At 46.6% G+C, this 14071-nt stretch overlaps 1 protein-coding gene across 5 annotated transcripts in view; it reads right to left on the bottom strand.

Moving 5' to 3' along the window:
• Window positions 1-4326: 4326 nt before the first annotated feature.
• INTS10 (integrator complex subunit 10) overlaps window positions 4327-14071 on the bottom strand; it is a 36506-nt gene continuing 26761 nt past the window's right edge. For 2 of the 5 annotated variants that reach the window (XM_029226402.1, XM_029226403.1), the window contains 5 exons: window positions 12007-12086; window positions 10459-10621; window positions 9525-9618; window positions 6786-6863; window positions 4559-4715 (listed from right to left, as the gene is read on the bottom strand). In XM_029226402.1, coding sequence (XP_029082235.1) covers window positions 4559-4715; window positions 6786-6863; window positions 9525-9618; window positions 10459-10621; window positions 12007-12086 — 572 coding nt within the window. Of the gene's footprint in view, window positions 4716-6785; window positions 6864-9524; window positions 9619-10458; window positions 10622-12006; window positions 12087-14071 lie in introns of all 5 variants that reach the window. The other 3 variants (XM_029226400.1, XM_029226401.1, XM_029226404.1) reach the window with 3 other exon arrangements.

Raw genomic sequence — 14071 nt, 5'->3', positions numbered from 1 at the left:
TTTTGGGTGCATATATATTTACAATTGTTATATCTTCTTGGATGATCCCTTGATCATTATGTAGTGTCCTTGTCTCTTGTAACCATCTTTAAAGTCTATTTTATCTGATATAAGTATTGGTACTCCTGCTTTCTTTTGATTTCCATTTGCATGGAATAACTTTTTCTATCCCCTCACTTTCAGTCTGTGTATGTCTCTAGATCTGAAGTGGGTCTCTTGTAGACAGCATATTCATCTCTTGTTTTTATATCGATTCAGCCAGTCTATGTCTTTTGGTTGGAGCATTTAATCCATTTACATTTAAGGTAATTATTGATATATATGTTCCTATTGCCATTTTCTTAATTGTTTTTGGTTGTTTTGTAGGTCTTTTTTCTTCCCTCCCTCTTTTGTTCTCTTCTTTTGTGGTTTGATGACCATCTTTAGTGTTGTGTTTGAGTTGCTTTTTCTTTTTTGTTTGTGTATCTATTGTAGTTTTTTGGTTTGCATTTCCCATGAGGTTTTGATACAGCAGTCTATATATATACAAGATTGTTTTAAGTTGCTTGTCTCTTAATTTCAAATGCAATTCCCATTTCCTGCATTTGTACTCTCCTCTTCTCACGGTGGCTGGTTTTGATATCATATTAGTGTGTGGATGACTTCCTACCTTTACTGTATGTTTTGCTGAGCATTCCCATTTCATAATTTTCTTGTTATGACCTTTTCTTTCCTGCTTAAAGAAATTCCTTTAGCATCTGTTGTAAAGCTGCTTCATGGTGCTGAATTCTTTTAGCTTTTGCTTGTATGTAAAGCTTTTGATTTCTCTGTCGAATCTGAATGACAGCCTTGCTGGGTAGAGTGTTCTTGGTTGTAGGTTTTTCCATTTCATCACTTTAAATATAGTGTGCTACTCCCTTCTGGCCTGCAGTTTCTGCTGAAAAATCAGCTTATAGTCTTATGCGATTCCCCTTTATGTTATCTGTTGTTTTTCCCTTGTTGCTTTTAATATTAATATTTTCTCTTTGTCTTTAATTTTTGTCAATTTGATTACTATGTGTCTTGGCATGTTCCTCCTGGGGTTAATCTTGTATGAGACACTCTGTGCTTCCTGTCCTTGGGTGACTGTTTCCTTTTCCATGTTAGGGAACTTTCAGCTATTATCTTTTAAAATATTTTTCATGCCCTTTCCCTCTCTTTTCTCCTTCCAATATAATGCGAATGTTGGTGCATTTGATGTTGTCCCAGAGGTCTCTTAAACTGTCCTTTTTTCTTTTCATTCTTTTCTCTTTATTTTGTTTTGCATCAGTGATTTCCACTATTCTGTTTTCCAGCTTACTGATCCGTTCTTCTGCCTCATTTATCCTATTGATTCCTTCGAGTGTATTTTTCATTTCAGTTATTGTATTCTTCAACTCTGTTTTCCTGTTCTTTATATCTTTTCTTTGTTAAAGACTTCTTGTAACTTCTCACTCTCTGCATCCATTCTCTTCCTGTGTTCTTGGATCATCTTTAGGACCATTACCCTGAACCCTTTCTCAGCTAGATTGCCTGTCTCTACGTTACTTAGTTGTTCTTCTGGTGTTTTATGTTGTTCCTTCATCTGGAATGTATTCCTTTGCTGTCTCATTTTGTTTACATTTGTTTGCATTTTTATTTATGTGGTAGGTTAGTTATTTTTCTTGATCTTGGAGAGGTGGCCCTCTGTAGGAGATGTCCTATGTGTCCCAGCAGTACACTCCCCTCTCATCACCCAAGGGCCAGGGACCAGGTGGTCCCAGAGTAGGTTCTGATCTGCGTTTGTGGACTCAGTTCTGCAGACTCTGGGATCATAGTTTTCTTGCTTCTGGTATCTGCCCCCTGGCGGATGAGGCTGGTCTAGCCGCTCGTGCAGCCTTCCTGGCGGGAATGGCTGGTGCCTGCCCACTGGTGGGTGGAGCTTGGTCTTGGCCCTCTAGTGGGCAGGGCCATGTCTAGAGGTAGCTGTGGGCTCAGGAAATCTTTAGGCAGCCTGTCTGTTGATGGGTGGGGCTGTTTACCCCCCCTGTTGTCTTGGCCTGAGGCATCCCAGCACTGAGCCATAGGCTGTTGCATAGGGCCAGGTCTTGGTGCTAATGAGCCAAGCAAAATGTCTGCCTCTAGTGAGTTCACACAGGTGAACACTCCCTGATATGTTCGCCACCAGTTTTCATGACCCCAGAGAGAGCCACAGGCACCCCCTCCCACCTCCCCAGGAGAACCTCCAGGACCAGCAGGTAGGTCTGGCCCAGGGTCCTGTGAAGTCACTGTTTTTGCCCCGAGTTCTGGTGCACGCAGGACCTTGTGTGTGCCAAGAGTGGAGTCTTTGCTGCCCCCAGTCCCGTGGAGCTCCTACAGTCAAGCCCAACTGGCCTTCGAGGCCAAATGCTCTGGGGGCTCCCCCTCCCAATGCTGGACCCCACCCCAGGCTGGGGAGCTAGATGTGGGACTCAGAGCTCTCACTCCTGTGGGAGAACATCTTTTAAAAATATTTATTTGGTTGCATTGGGTGTTAGCTGTGGCTTGCGGGCTCCTTAGTTGCAGCACATGAACCCTTAGTTGTGGCATGCATGTGGGATCTGGTTTCCTGACCAGGGATCAAACCTGGGCCCCCTGCATTGGGAGCAAGGTGTCCTAACCACTGTACCACCAGGGAAGTCCCCTGTGGGAGAACTTCTGCAATATAATTATTGTCCAGTTTGTGGTTCGCCCACCTGGGTGGTATGGGATTTGATTATATTGCAAGTGAACCCCTCCTACTGTCTCGTTGTGGTTTCGTCATGTCTTTGGATGTAGAACATGTTTTTGGAAGGTTCCAGTCTTTTATTTTGATGGTTGTTCAGCAGTTGTGATTTTGGTGTGCTCATGAGAGGAGGTGAGCTCAAAGTCCTTCTACCTCACCATCTTCTTTTCTTTCCTATTGATTTTAAAAAAATAATTTTTTTTGCTGCATTGGGTCTCCGTTGCTGCACGCAGCTTTCTCCGGTTGTGGCAAGCAGGGGCTACTCTTTGTTGTGGTGCATGTGCTTCTCATAGTGGTGGCTTCTCTTGTTGCAGTTTCCCATCGATTTTAATAAATCTATAAAAGGGTCTTATATAGAAAGATTTCTAAAATTTTTGTGCACGGTAATGAAACCACGCCCCACAGGGTTGACAGAGACTGGTGACTAACGGAAGTTCCCGAGCTTCTCACAGAACAGCAGCAAAGGGAACAGCTTAAAAACCCCTGTGGCCTGCTTTCACTGAGCAAGCTCACTTTGGTTATTTTCCTTTTCTTCCTCTTTAAATGCACGCCTCCCAGCCTCCCGTAGCCCAGGAACTTGTAATCAGCTCCTGCCCGATGCGAGCTGGCTAGGACCGGTTGGGACCACTGCTCCTGAAACTGGGCCTGGGGGTTCCCATGAACAGCCTCTGCCGCCAGAAGTCTCCACCCTCAGATGGCGCTCGGTGCCTCCACTGTGAACGTGCAGACGCACGAGCCCAGATGCCCCCGCACAGAACACCCAACACCTCATCTGTCCTCACTCCCAAGACCACCCTGCTCACAACACACACACATACCCCGAGCCCCTTGCCTTCGGGCAGGCAGACCTGAGACTCGTTCTCCTGTCTCTTCGCTTGGCTGCCTTAGGAATAAAGTCTTTCTCAGCTGCAAACCTTGGCCTCTCAGCATTTGGCTTGTTGCGTGTTGGGCCAATGGGCCTGGTCCAGTAACAGTAACTGAACAACTTCTTAGCTCTTTCATTCTTACATCCCCTCAGAAACAACTGTTCATGTGATGCTTACCTGATATATTTCAGGAACAGCAAAAGAAATGAACCTGACCCCTGACCCCAGTGTTGTGCTTAGAAGTGCGGGGCCCCATCCCAAGTGTGTCACGTCACTGGCTTTACAGCCAGCTGGGAGGGAAGGGCCAGTGCCTGTATTTCCCATGACAAGCTTGAGGGACATGAATCTGTCCCTGGTACGTGGCAAGTAAAGGGCTGGGCAGAACCAGGCTGGAGGCTAGGCTGTCTGGCTCAGGGCACCCAGGTGACAGCAGCCGACGGGGAGAGGAGGCGCCCTCCACGGGCCACTGGGCAGGACCCCCACCCCGGCCCCCCACGGCAGCTTCAGTGGAAGTTCACTCAAGTTCATCCTGGCACAAAGGATTTTGGTGTTAAAACTTCCTGAAGGAAAAGGTCTAGCATTATGTTGGTATGTGATATTCACCAAAACCTGACTGTGGAAAAGAAAATCTCGAGAACATGGATGGAAATGCCTTTTTAAGTAAAGTACACTCTTGTTCAGAAACTCTAAGAATTAAAAATAAAATTGAAAACCCCCCCACAAATTTAGGATGATTTTATTTACAAAACAGCTTCTTTTGTTTTACAAAAATTACAAAATACGACAAAAATAGAAATAGCTTCTTGGACTGTTGGGAACTACTTCTAAGCGACCAATGAGTTAAAACCCCGATGGTCTTCCTCTTTTGAAGAGCGATGACGGCAACGCTCATCTGCGCTTTATGTCTCCCCAGAGCCCCGCGGCTGTGGGCTGCCTCTGGCGGGAGGGCCGGTCAGGCCAGAGTCTGGAGCAGCAAGATCTTCTCGTTGACGCAGAACCTGTGCAGCACCAGCGTCAAGTTCTCCCCACAGCGGGACACCTGGCGCTCCATGGCCAGGCGGAAGTCCTCCTTCACGCCCTTGGTGATGCCCCGGGTGACCGTGTGGTGCCTGGGGCAGCGACAGGGAAACAAACAGACACCACAGTTAGCACGGCAGCACGGGTCAGTGACTCTGGGGCAGGAGAACAGGCTGCCTCAAATCTAGCGAAGAGTTTAAAAAAGCAAAAAGCCCCAACCAAACAGCCTCCACTGCCCGCTCCTCTTCAGAAAGACTTAAAGCCGGAGAGTCGTCTTCCCCACTCAGGAAAAGGCTATTCTAAACATCGCATGTTTGGTGAGATGCTGCCTGCTTGGCTTCTAACTTCTGCAGCCCTGATGCTGTACCTCCCTCTGTGACTCGTGCACAGTTCAGTTACTTGGGGTTGACGGAGTCCAGACCACCCTGGCCACACAGTTCGGGTCCAGCCAGGCCAGCTGAGCACAGAGGCAGCAGCGGGGAGGGGGATGCCTGAGCGAGCGTGGCCATGGCCGCAGCCCCCGGCCGGTGCCTCGTGACAGGCTGCGGGCCACAGGCGTGTCTCTCTCCCTGTGATGCCAGGACGGGACAGCTCCTCCAGGTCTTTTTGCGAAGAAGCAGGAGGACCTGGGGCCCCAAGACAAGAGTCCGGCACCGGCAGGGAGAGAGCAGCAGAGTCGCTGATGCAAAGCTTCCTGAGGGCCTGCTGGGGCCCGGGAGCCCTGCATGCTGGGCTGGGCTGGGCCGGTGGGAGCACAGGTGGGTCCTTCACAATGCCCTGGAGGGTGGGCTTCAGAGAAGGAAATTACAGAGGAAACCCCAGGAAACTCCAAACACCAAAATGAAGGAAGCAAAAGAAAAACCTAGCAAAATTCAATGGGTTCAATCAAAAGGAAAGGCGTTTTAACTACCAGTTAGTAATTTGGTAGATTTAGACAAACAGAAGCCACCTCCATCCTCCACTCCTACTGCCTAACTTCCCTAAGACACAGTCATGGGGATTTAAAATTAGATTTTTAGGTACTGGCCAAGATTAAACTGTTGAAACCACTCTAAAATGTTTCTGTTTTTAAAACTTGAATTATATAAAGTAAGTACAACAGAAGTCAGAAAGTTGCAATGTAACAGAAGGAAAAAGAAAACCAAAACAGGCTTTGTTAGAAGGGCAAGATATTACAGGACACCCTACAACGCCCATGGACAGTTTACAGAACCACACAGTGAGACAGCACAGCCAGTTCTCTGTGGACATCTCTAATCAGGTCTGGCTGGTGACTCAGTAGTAAGTACAGTGTCAGTGAGCCCCACTGGGAGCTCATGCAGCCCCTTTATGCTGCCCTGAGATACTGCTCTCGGGGGACCCAGACTGCAACCCCAAATGGGAGCCCTCCCTCTGACCCACTGAAAGACGCTGGTATTTGCAGACACTGAGCTAAAGGGCATGGATGGCTCCAAGCACACGCTCCCCTTAATACTAGTAAAAACGTAATAAAATGCTGTGTCCTGCTGGTCACGGGCCAAAGGTGTTGTTTCTACATATGAAGAGTGGTACAACTCAACTGTATTTCTATCAGAGTCTTTATTGCTCTGGCAAGTTTGGATGAAGAAGAGGACGAATTAGCTTTTGTGGTTTAAGACCAGGATAAGTCAACTAGTAAATGTAGCATTCTAGCCTACCAAATACTTTCAATCCGGACAGGTAAGGTCAGAAAAAACAGTACCAGTGGCAGGAAGATACTGTGCTTATGCCCATTTAGACCAAGACCTCAACACTAATACAAAAATCTGAGAATAAAAATTTACTTAGAATAAGTTTCAGCATCCTTAAGTATTTAGGACCGAATGCCTTATGTTTTACCAAAAGAGAATCATAATTTAGTGCCTTATCTAATGTGTACTTAGTCTTACACAGTTTTATATAACGTTCACTTATTTCCAGATCCATAATGATTTTTAAATTGAACACAAAAACACTGGCAACTTATGGAAAAAAATAAGAAATGTTACAATATTACAACCAGATGGTTTGCCAAGGAATGCAGAACAAATTAAAAAATTAAATAAAGCATGAAAAAGAGCACTGAGGAACAAAGAGCTGAAAACCATGGGCAGTAAAACATGTCGACAAACAGTACACTATGAGCAGGTGTGTCCACTTGGTACCTGTCAGCAGTCTGTATGCTGGGCTGAAGCACAGGTAAGAATTCCTGCTGCAGTAACCCCATGGGAGGGCTAGAAGGCCTTTAAAAAACAGCAAACAGCGGCATTCAAACACCCACACCGACTCAGCCTGCACTTAAAAACAACACTCCAGAGAAAACGCATGAGACGGGGGGCAGGCTGCACAGAACCGCCAGCCTCAGGCCTCGAGCAGCTGTTTTGGGAGGACAGAGGCTACCAGCCCCCCCGCTGCACGGCTGTGGCCCACATGGGTCCACAGGCCTCTCGGCTGCCAGTCCCCGGCTCAGCCCGCTGAGATCTGGCATGAAAAGCAAGAGCCAGGGGAGAGGATGGGGAGATGCCATGGAACGGCCGTGGAGAGAATCTCAAATCCAGCGCCTTTGCTCTCCACGTTTGTCACGTCCATGCCGATCCCAGAAAGACACCCGTGACTTTTTAGAACCATCTTTGATGGGACTGAAGCCCCAGACTGAAGAGGCCCTTTCAAGAGGACTGGAGAGGCTGGCAATGTTTTTGATAAAGAAAGGTTGAGTTTAAATTTCAAAAAGTATTGAGAAAAGGAACAGATGGGGGAAAACAAGAGTCTGGGCCATGGCTTTGTGGGATTCTGTAAGAACAGAAATGAGTACATTAGCCGGGTGATCACCTCTGAGAACGTCATCACGCACCCAGTTCGGGGCACACACAGGACACGGGTTTCTGTGTCACCCGGGGTACTGCAAGCATCAGCACAGAAGCATTTCTCTACTTCAGAATACACGAGAGCAGCACGTGTAGGTAAGAATCAGAGCTCGTCCCTCCTGCCAGTCAGGCCCCCGTGACCTCGGCGCTGGTACCGTACCTGCTGCAGCCCAGACGCCACAACCAGGACAGACTCACAGCCTCACCTGGGGAAAGGCTGGACTCTGCTCCCTGCATCTCTGCGCTCGGCTGGAGGGCCCCCCAGAAGGTCCACAATGGCTTCAGACAATTTGTTTGCGACCCAAAGGGAAAAGGAATGTGACAGTTTTACTCAAGATCCCGACCATACCTCAACTGTCTCAGGCGGCCCGCTTCTCCACGGTAGCTTCTCATCAGAAATTTGGAAGGCAGGTTTCAAATGAACCCTGAGACTCACACTGTCAGCTCACTAAGCAACAGCCCCTAGTCCTGCTTCCAAACTGATGGAGCAGCAGGTTTCCTAAGAGACTTAATGGTCTTCTACAGGGAGTTAGAAGAAATTAAGGGTTTCTTTAACTAAGGACACCGTCTGCGTGTCCAAAAGCCCTCGCCTTCACTACTCGTCCGAGGGCTTTGTCTGCATGTTCCCGTGTCACTGTGCAGCTCAATAAAACTGGCTGGAGAAGACAGGTTCAGTAGAATGAAGTCTGAGACTCAACCACTGATTTTCTGACAGCCTCTTCTCTCACATTCACAGCTAAGCATTATCTAGTGTGAGGATTATTAAACTCAGGTTTAATCTAAGTAAACGGAGTTGATTCTACTGAGGTTGTCTCCGTATTATGACAATTTGTATGGTGAGCATTAATGGGAATTAAAGAAAAAGCTGTTAAAGGTATGTTTGTGTGTCCAGCCTCAAAACCTGCAAATTACAACGTAAAAGGGGTTACCTAGGCTTCCGTGTCAAAAAGCCATCTTTACTCTCAAGCACGGTGAAGAATATTTTGAATCACGCAATTATTTTCCCCACGTTCTAGGGGAGCTACCAGAGTGAGAAGTTGAGCGTGTCTGGTCCCCTTGCCTGAGCCAGCTAACGTATAAAGGTCTTGCGCTTTCATGTCAAATGCTCAGAATCTTTAGTAATGTTTGCAAGGTGAAGGACAAGCACCCCACCTTCCCATTCCTGACAGGACACCGTGCTGCCTGGATGCCCCAGCCCCGAGGCTACGGGAGTCCAGAGGGACACTTCTTACTTCCCTCTCGACAACACTCCCCAAAGACAGCACGAGATGCGGATTTTGGCTTTGCACTGAAAACTCGTCCCTTTCACAAGTGAGGGAAAAAGGAGACTCTGTCAGCCTCAGCAACACTTTCTTCTCACTCGGGGTTCGGTCTCCTGCAGTGACTCTGATCCTGACCCACACACGCTGAACGTGCAGGACGCAGAGGAGGAGGTATGGACATCACACTACGCGAGGCGTCTGCAGCACAGAGGATGTACTGTCCAAACTGCAATGAGGACTGAAGGGCAGAAGCAAGGGCATTTAAAAATCATAAATGGTCACTGATTTCATCCAGGAGTGGGGAGTGCCAAGACCAAGCCCCACCCTGCTGAGCAGGCAGGTGCTCAGCAGGGCTTCAGTCAACACTGAGGCCCAAGTACAGTGTGGAAGTTAGGTCTGCAGTTTTTCCCAGTCCAGCTCAACTTTAGTTAAGCATGGCTTTTCTTAATTAAAAGCACCTACTTCTAATCAGAAATTATAGGATCAGTCTGTAAGTTTTGGAACAGAAAAGATACCATGAGTAAGACTTTTGTCTAGTGAAGTAAGTGTCAAAAGTGACAGAACTACCCCAATTTAAACAATGTTCTATCAGAAATGTAGTTAAGGAAATGCCAAGTCTTTCAAAAGGATTCCCGGAATCAAATCTACTCTCCAAAACAGAGACCAGGTTTGTATTCCTTTCTAATGACTGTGTGCAAGCCACCGACATTTACAAACGTTTCCCACGAGCACACGAAGGCGGGCGCTCAGCACGGAGGGCAGGAGGCGGTGCCCTTACTTGATCAGCATCCCTTGATTGGGCAGGAGTTCCAGATGGATCTTCCCACCTTCCTGAGTTCTCAGGTAGGCGAACTCCTCCAGCATGTCGATATCTGAGGCCAGATTCAGGGAACCACGTGAGAAAGCATGGAGCCCTGCTCTCCTGGAGGAGCAGACAGGCTCGCAGCCACTGAGAGACCTGCCCACGGCGACCGCACCAACAACCCAGCGCTGCCTGAGTCCAGACCCAGCGGTTCCTATGCCAGCCCAACGCCCTCACAAAGAGAAACATGTTTCTCAGGTAGCTGACTGAGCAGAGCCTATAGGGTCCCAAGAGCAGAATCTTTTGTTTTCTTAGTAAGAAAGAGGCGGTAGAGGTGCTATACACACCGCCCCCCTCCCCCTGGCCCAAAGGTTAAGAAATGCTGCTCTAGGTACCTGGAGAGGGATGTCAGACGCCTTGCAACTCAAAAATAATGTATTAAGAGAAGCAGACCTTTCCCTAACCAACAGTATGAAATACAATGCTCCCCCTCACGAAAGCCAGTGCTGGGTGGAGGAGATTCTCTGGCGGGTGCCCCACGGGCCACCAGCTGCTGTTGTAACCCCAGACCCCAGGGACCCTGTTCCCAGAGGAAGGCCAACAGAGAATCACAGTCTACGGCCCCAGCAGTCACTCTGGGCCTGCAGGGAGCCTGCAGGCTCTTATTTCAGGCACCCTGGGTACCTTCCTAAGAAGCCACTTGAAGTGGAAAATGCAACACGGCTGTGCATGTTCCTGATTCCTCTTTGAAGCCATTCATAACTTTCACAAAACCAGCTGCCACAATCCCATTTTAAGTCACCATTCCTTCTCCTTTTCCCCCAAATCACCAAAACCATTATTTCTACCCCAAATGGTTCGTTCATTTTTGTACCAAGCATTTCTTCTGCTCAAACAAGAAAAAGGATACTTGTAACATAATTGAAAAAATTCTCATATTGGAAGTTTCCTTGCTGGCAAATCTTACTGACGGCTTTCAAGAAAAGGGCCTCTCCCCGCGGCCACTCCTGCTGAAGCAGCACGATCACGTGCCCCAGCGCCATGTCGTCTCTGCTGTCTGTGAAGGCTCTCAGCTGCAGGACAGAGGGGAGGGAGTCACGGGGTGATCTCACACATGCCCGATACCACCTCCCCCAAAACACTGTTGCAGGGAAGTGCGTGACTACGGTCACTAGTCAGAAGGGACAGCAGAAGTCAAGCCTGCCTGGCAAATGTCACCGCTGCCGGCGAGGAGGGGCCCCACCACAGAACCCGGCTCCCCGGCACCCTCGTGAGCATCCTGGCGGGAGCGGGACACGCAGGGTGGGCCTGAGGCTCTGAACGCGGGGATGAGGGTGCGAGGAAGGTGAGTGGTCTGGGCAACAGAGGAGAATTTGGGGACTTCTTTTAAGGGGCCGGGGGGGGGATGGAGGGCGGGCGAGAGGCCCCCTTAGACAGAGGGGTCTGAGGAGACCGTGGGACTGGGGAGAAAGGCCGGCGGGAGCCACGGGAAGGAGGACGCAGGGGTGTGAAGTGAGAAGCTGTCAAAGGGCTTCTGGTTCTAAACCGGCAGCTGTGCCTGAAGTCACTTCAAATTGTTTCTGCCGCCTCAATGCTTCAGATCAAGAGTCAGGTTTGGGGTATAATTGCTTTACAATGGTGTGTCAGTTTCTGCTTTATAACAAAGTGAATCAGTTATACATATGTTCCCATATCTCCTCCCTCTTGCGTCTCCCTCCCTCCCACCCTCCCAATAAAGATGTTAAAAAAAAAAAAAGGGGGGGCGTGGATAGGACGAGATGAATAACCTAAATGTCCAGCACCAGGAGAAAGATTAAATACGTTGTGGTACACATCAATAAAGTGGACACAGCCATTCAAAAAAAAAAAAAAGAGTCAGGTTTGGGAATTACCGCCCTGAAGGGGAGACCCGACACTGCTGCCCGCTGCTCATGAGCCTTTGTAGACAATTCAGCCTGTCTGCCCCAGGCCTCCACTCCCCACAGCCCGGTCCTTAGGCTTTCCTGACTCTGCTGGGCCTCTGCACGTGCCCAGCCTCATGCCCTATCCCTGTGATAATGAACTCACATCCCTCCATAAGCCCAACAGCACTTGTGCTCCCTTCTTCTGTAGCTAATATATCCTGACTCGTAGGCTAATTCATAAAATATTTACTGGACACTACCACAGGCAAGGTTATTTGTGTATCCACCCCACTATTACCTGTAAATTATCTGCCCCACTGTTACCCATAAACCTCTCGAGGATGGGGATTATTTCCTACTCATCTTTGCCTAGTGCAGTCGATATTTAATAAATATTTGTTAATTCCTTGCCCATGTGCTTTCCTCACTACACCAACCTGTTTTCAAAGGACTAAACTAACATTTGTGCCTAAGGCTCTCAATTCAAGTCATTCTAGATCATCAGAACAATCTTGCAAATTAATTTCCTTTACACTAATCAATGTGAAGCTTACCTTAAAACAAGCTAACATTAAATGCAGGCAATAGGGCATGATAGCCTTGCTGGTACAAGGCAGAAGCTTCAGATCTGAACCTAAGAAAAGTCCACAATATATTTGTTAGTAGCAAAGAAAAGAGCTTTGAGAAGCAAATGTTTAAAGTGCTTTCCTTAAAAGGAGAAGGATAAGCAACAATCACATGGTCTCAACACAGTTAAACCGAAATTACATTTAGTGAAGGTGAAACTGGTTTTTCAATCGTCTCTGGATTTCATTTCTCAATCTAAATTTCTAAAGTTGCTTAAATACTTATTATTATGAAACATTTCAAATACATAGAAAATAACAGAGATTATTACAAACAGCAGAGTGCTCACCACTCAGCTGTATAAAATGCTGACATCTGCTTTAGTTTTAGATTTTAATATAAAGCATCGCAAGCTCACTTCTCTTCTGATGCCACTCCTGCCTCCCTCCTGAGAGAAGACTGCTATTCTGAACGGGGGTTCATCATTCCTGTGCACACTGCCTGCTTTTAACACAGGAATCTATATTCACGCACTGCAGAGAAACGTTTCGTGTGTTTTCAGTCTACTATATAAATGGTGTCATAGCGTACGTATCTTTCTGTAGATTGTTTTTGGTACTAATATCTGTGGCTCTAGCTCATTGGTTTTCTGTGTTACGTAGTGTTCTGTTGGTTACACTGACCACACCTGATTTATCCATTCTTTTATGGTAAACACTGAGTATTCCAATTTTTCACTATTACCAATAATGCTGAAATAAACATTCTTATATATATTTTCTTGTGCACTTGTGGAAAAAACTTTAAGCAATGGTTGTTTTTCAAACCAAGACCACAGTCCTTTCCTTTATGCTGTGTGCTCTTTCTATCCTAAATCCTCTGTACCCCAGAGGCAAGAAGTAGCAAGAAATAAATATGCTTTTCACGTGGCAACCCTGTGCACACACACTTACACATGTTCATACAGCTGGCTTCTGAGCAACACAGGTCTGAACTGCACGGGTCCACTTATACATGGATTTTTCAGTAAATACAGTGTCTGCATGTTCATCTTACAGATCTCTAAATGAACTAACTGTGGGGAAAAGTTTGTATTGGATTAGAGATCACAACATGTGGAATCAAAAGAATTGCGGTCTGAGCCCTGATTTTATCCAAACTGTTCCAGCTTCCTGCCCTAGGCTGAGTCACTGGTCAGTTCCTGTTTTTGAGGCAGAGGGCAGTACCCAGATTTTCGACCGTTGCGGGGAGGGGTGGGTCTGAGCCCCTGGGTTAACTCCTGCATTGTTCAAGGGTCAACTGTGTCTAAAACAAAAGGTTCATGAAATAAAATTTACCCTTTTTAGTGGAGATACATTCATTTTAATAATACTGTTACAGTCTATCTCATTAAAAAAGAAAATTTCTATGGGAAATTCATGACCCAGTAGGTGAGGGCCCAAGTTTGGAGATCACTGATCTAAAGTCTATACTTGGAAGGGGCACATAACCAGGTAGTGAGATACGCAACTTGGTACTGCTAAACTGCTCTCCAAAGTGACCATATGAATCTATGTCCTTCCAGAAGCACGTGGGCGATGCGTATCTTCACGTCCTGATGGTCAATACGGCCACCCTTTACTCTCTGCATCCTGATGTAAAATGATAGCTTATTGTTTTAATCTGAATTTCCTGTATTAATAATAGGTGGAGAATCTTTCCAAGTAGTTTTTGGCCATTTGGCTTCTGTGAATCTGTTGTTCATATTTTTTGCCTATTTTTCTATGGGGGGTTGGTTATTTGTTTCTTATAGGAGCTCTTTCGAAATTCTGGATACTAATTTTTTGTTGAATATATAAGTATATAAATATATAAATTGTGCTGGACAATTTTCTTATAGTCTATAGCTTTTCACTTTGATCATAATATCTTTTGTCGGTATTTTGATTTTAACGTGATCAAATCTTTGTAGCCTAAATCCTTCTCTAACTAGAAAGCAACAAAGATCGTCTTCTGTATTTTCTTCTAAAAGTTTAAAAGTTTTAGTTTTAATATTTAAATCTTAAAATTTAA

Source organism: Monodon monoceros, unplaced genomic scaffold, assembly GCF_005190385.1.
Source record: "Monodon monoceros isolate NGI ecotype Baffin Bay Population unplaced genomic scaffold, NGI_Narwhal_1 Super_Scaffold_17, whole genome shotgun sequence".
NCBI lineage: Eukaryota > Metazoa > Chordata > Mammalia > Artiodactyla > Monodontidae > Monodon > Monodon monoceros.
This window is presented reverse-complemented; position numbering and strand designations above follow the sequence as displayed.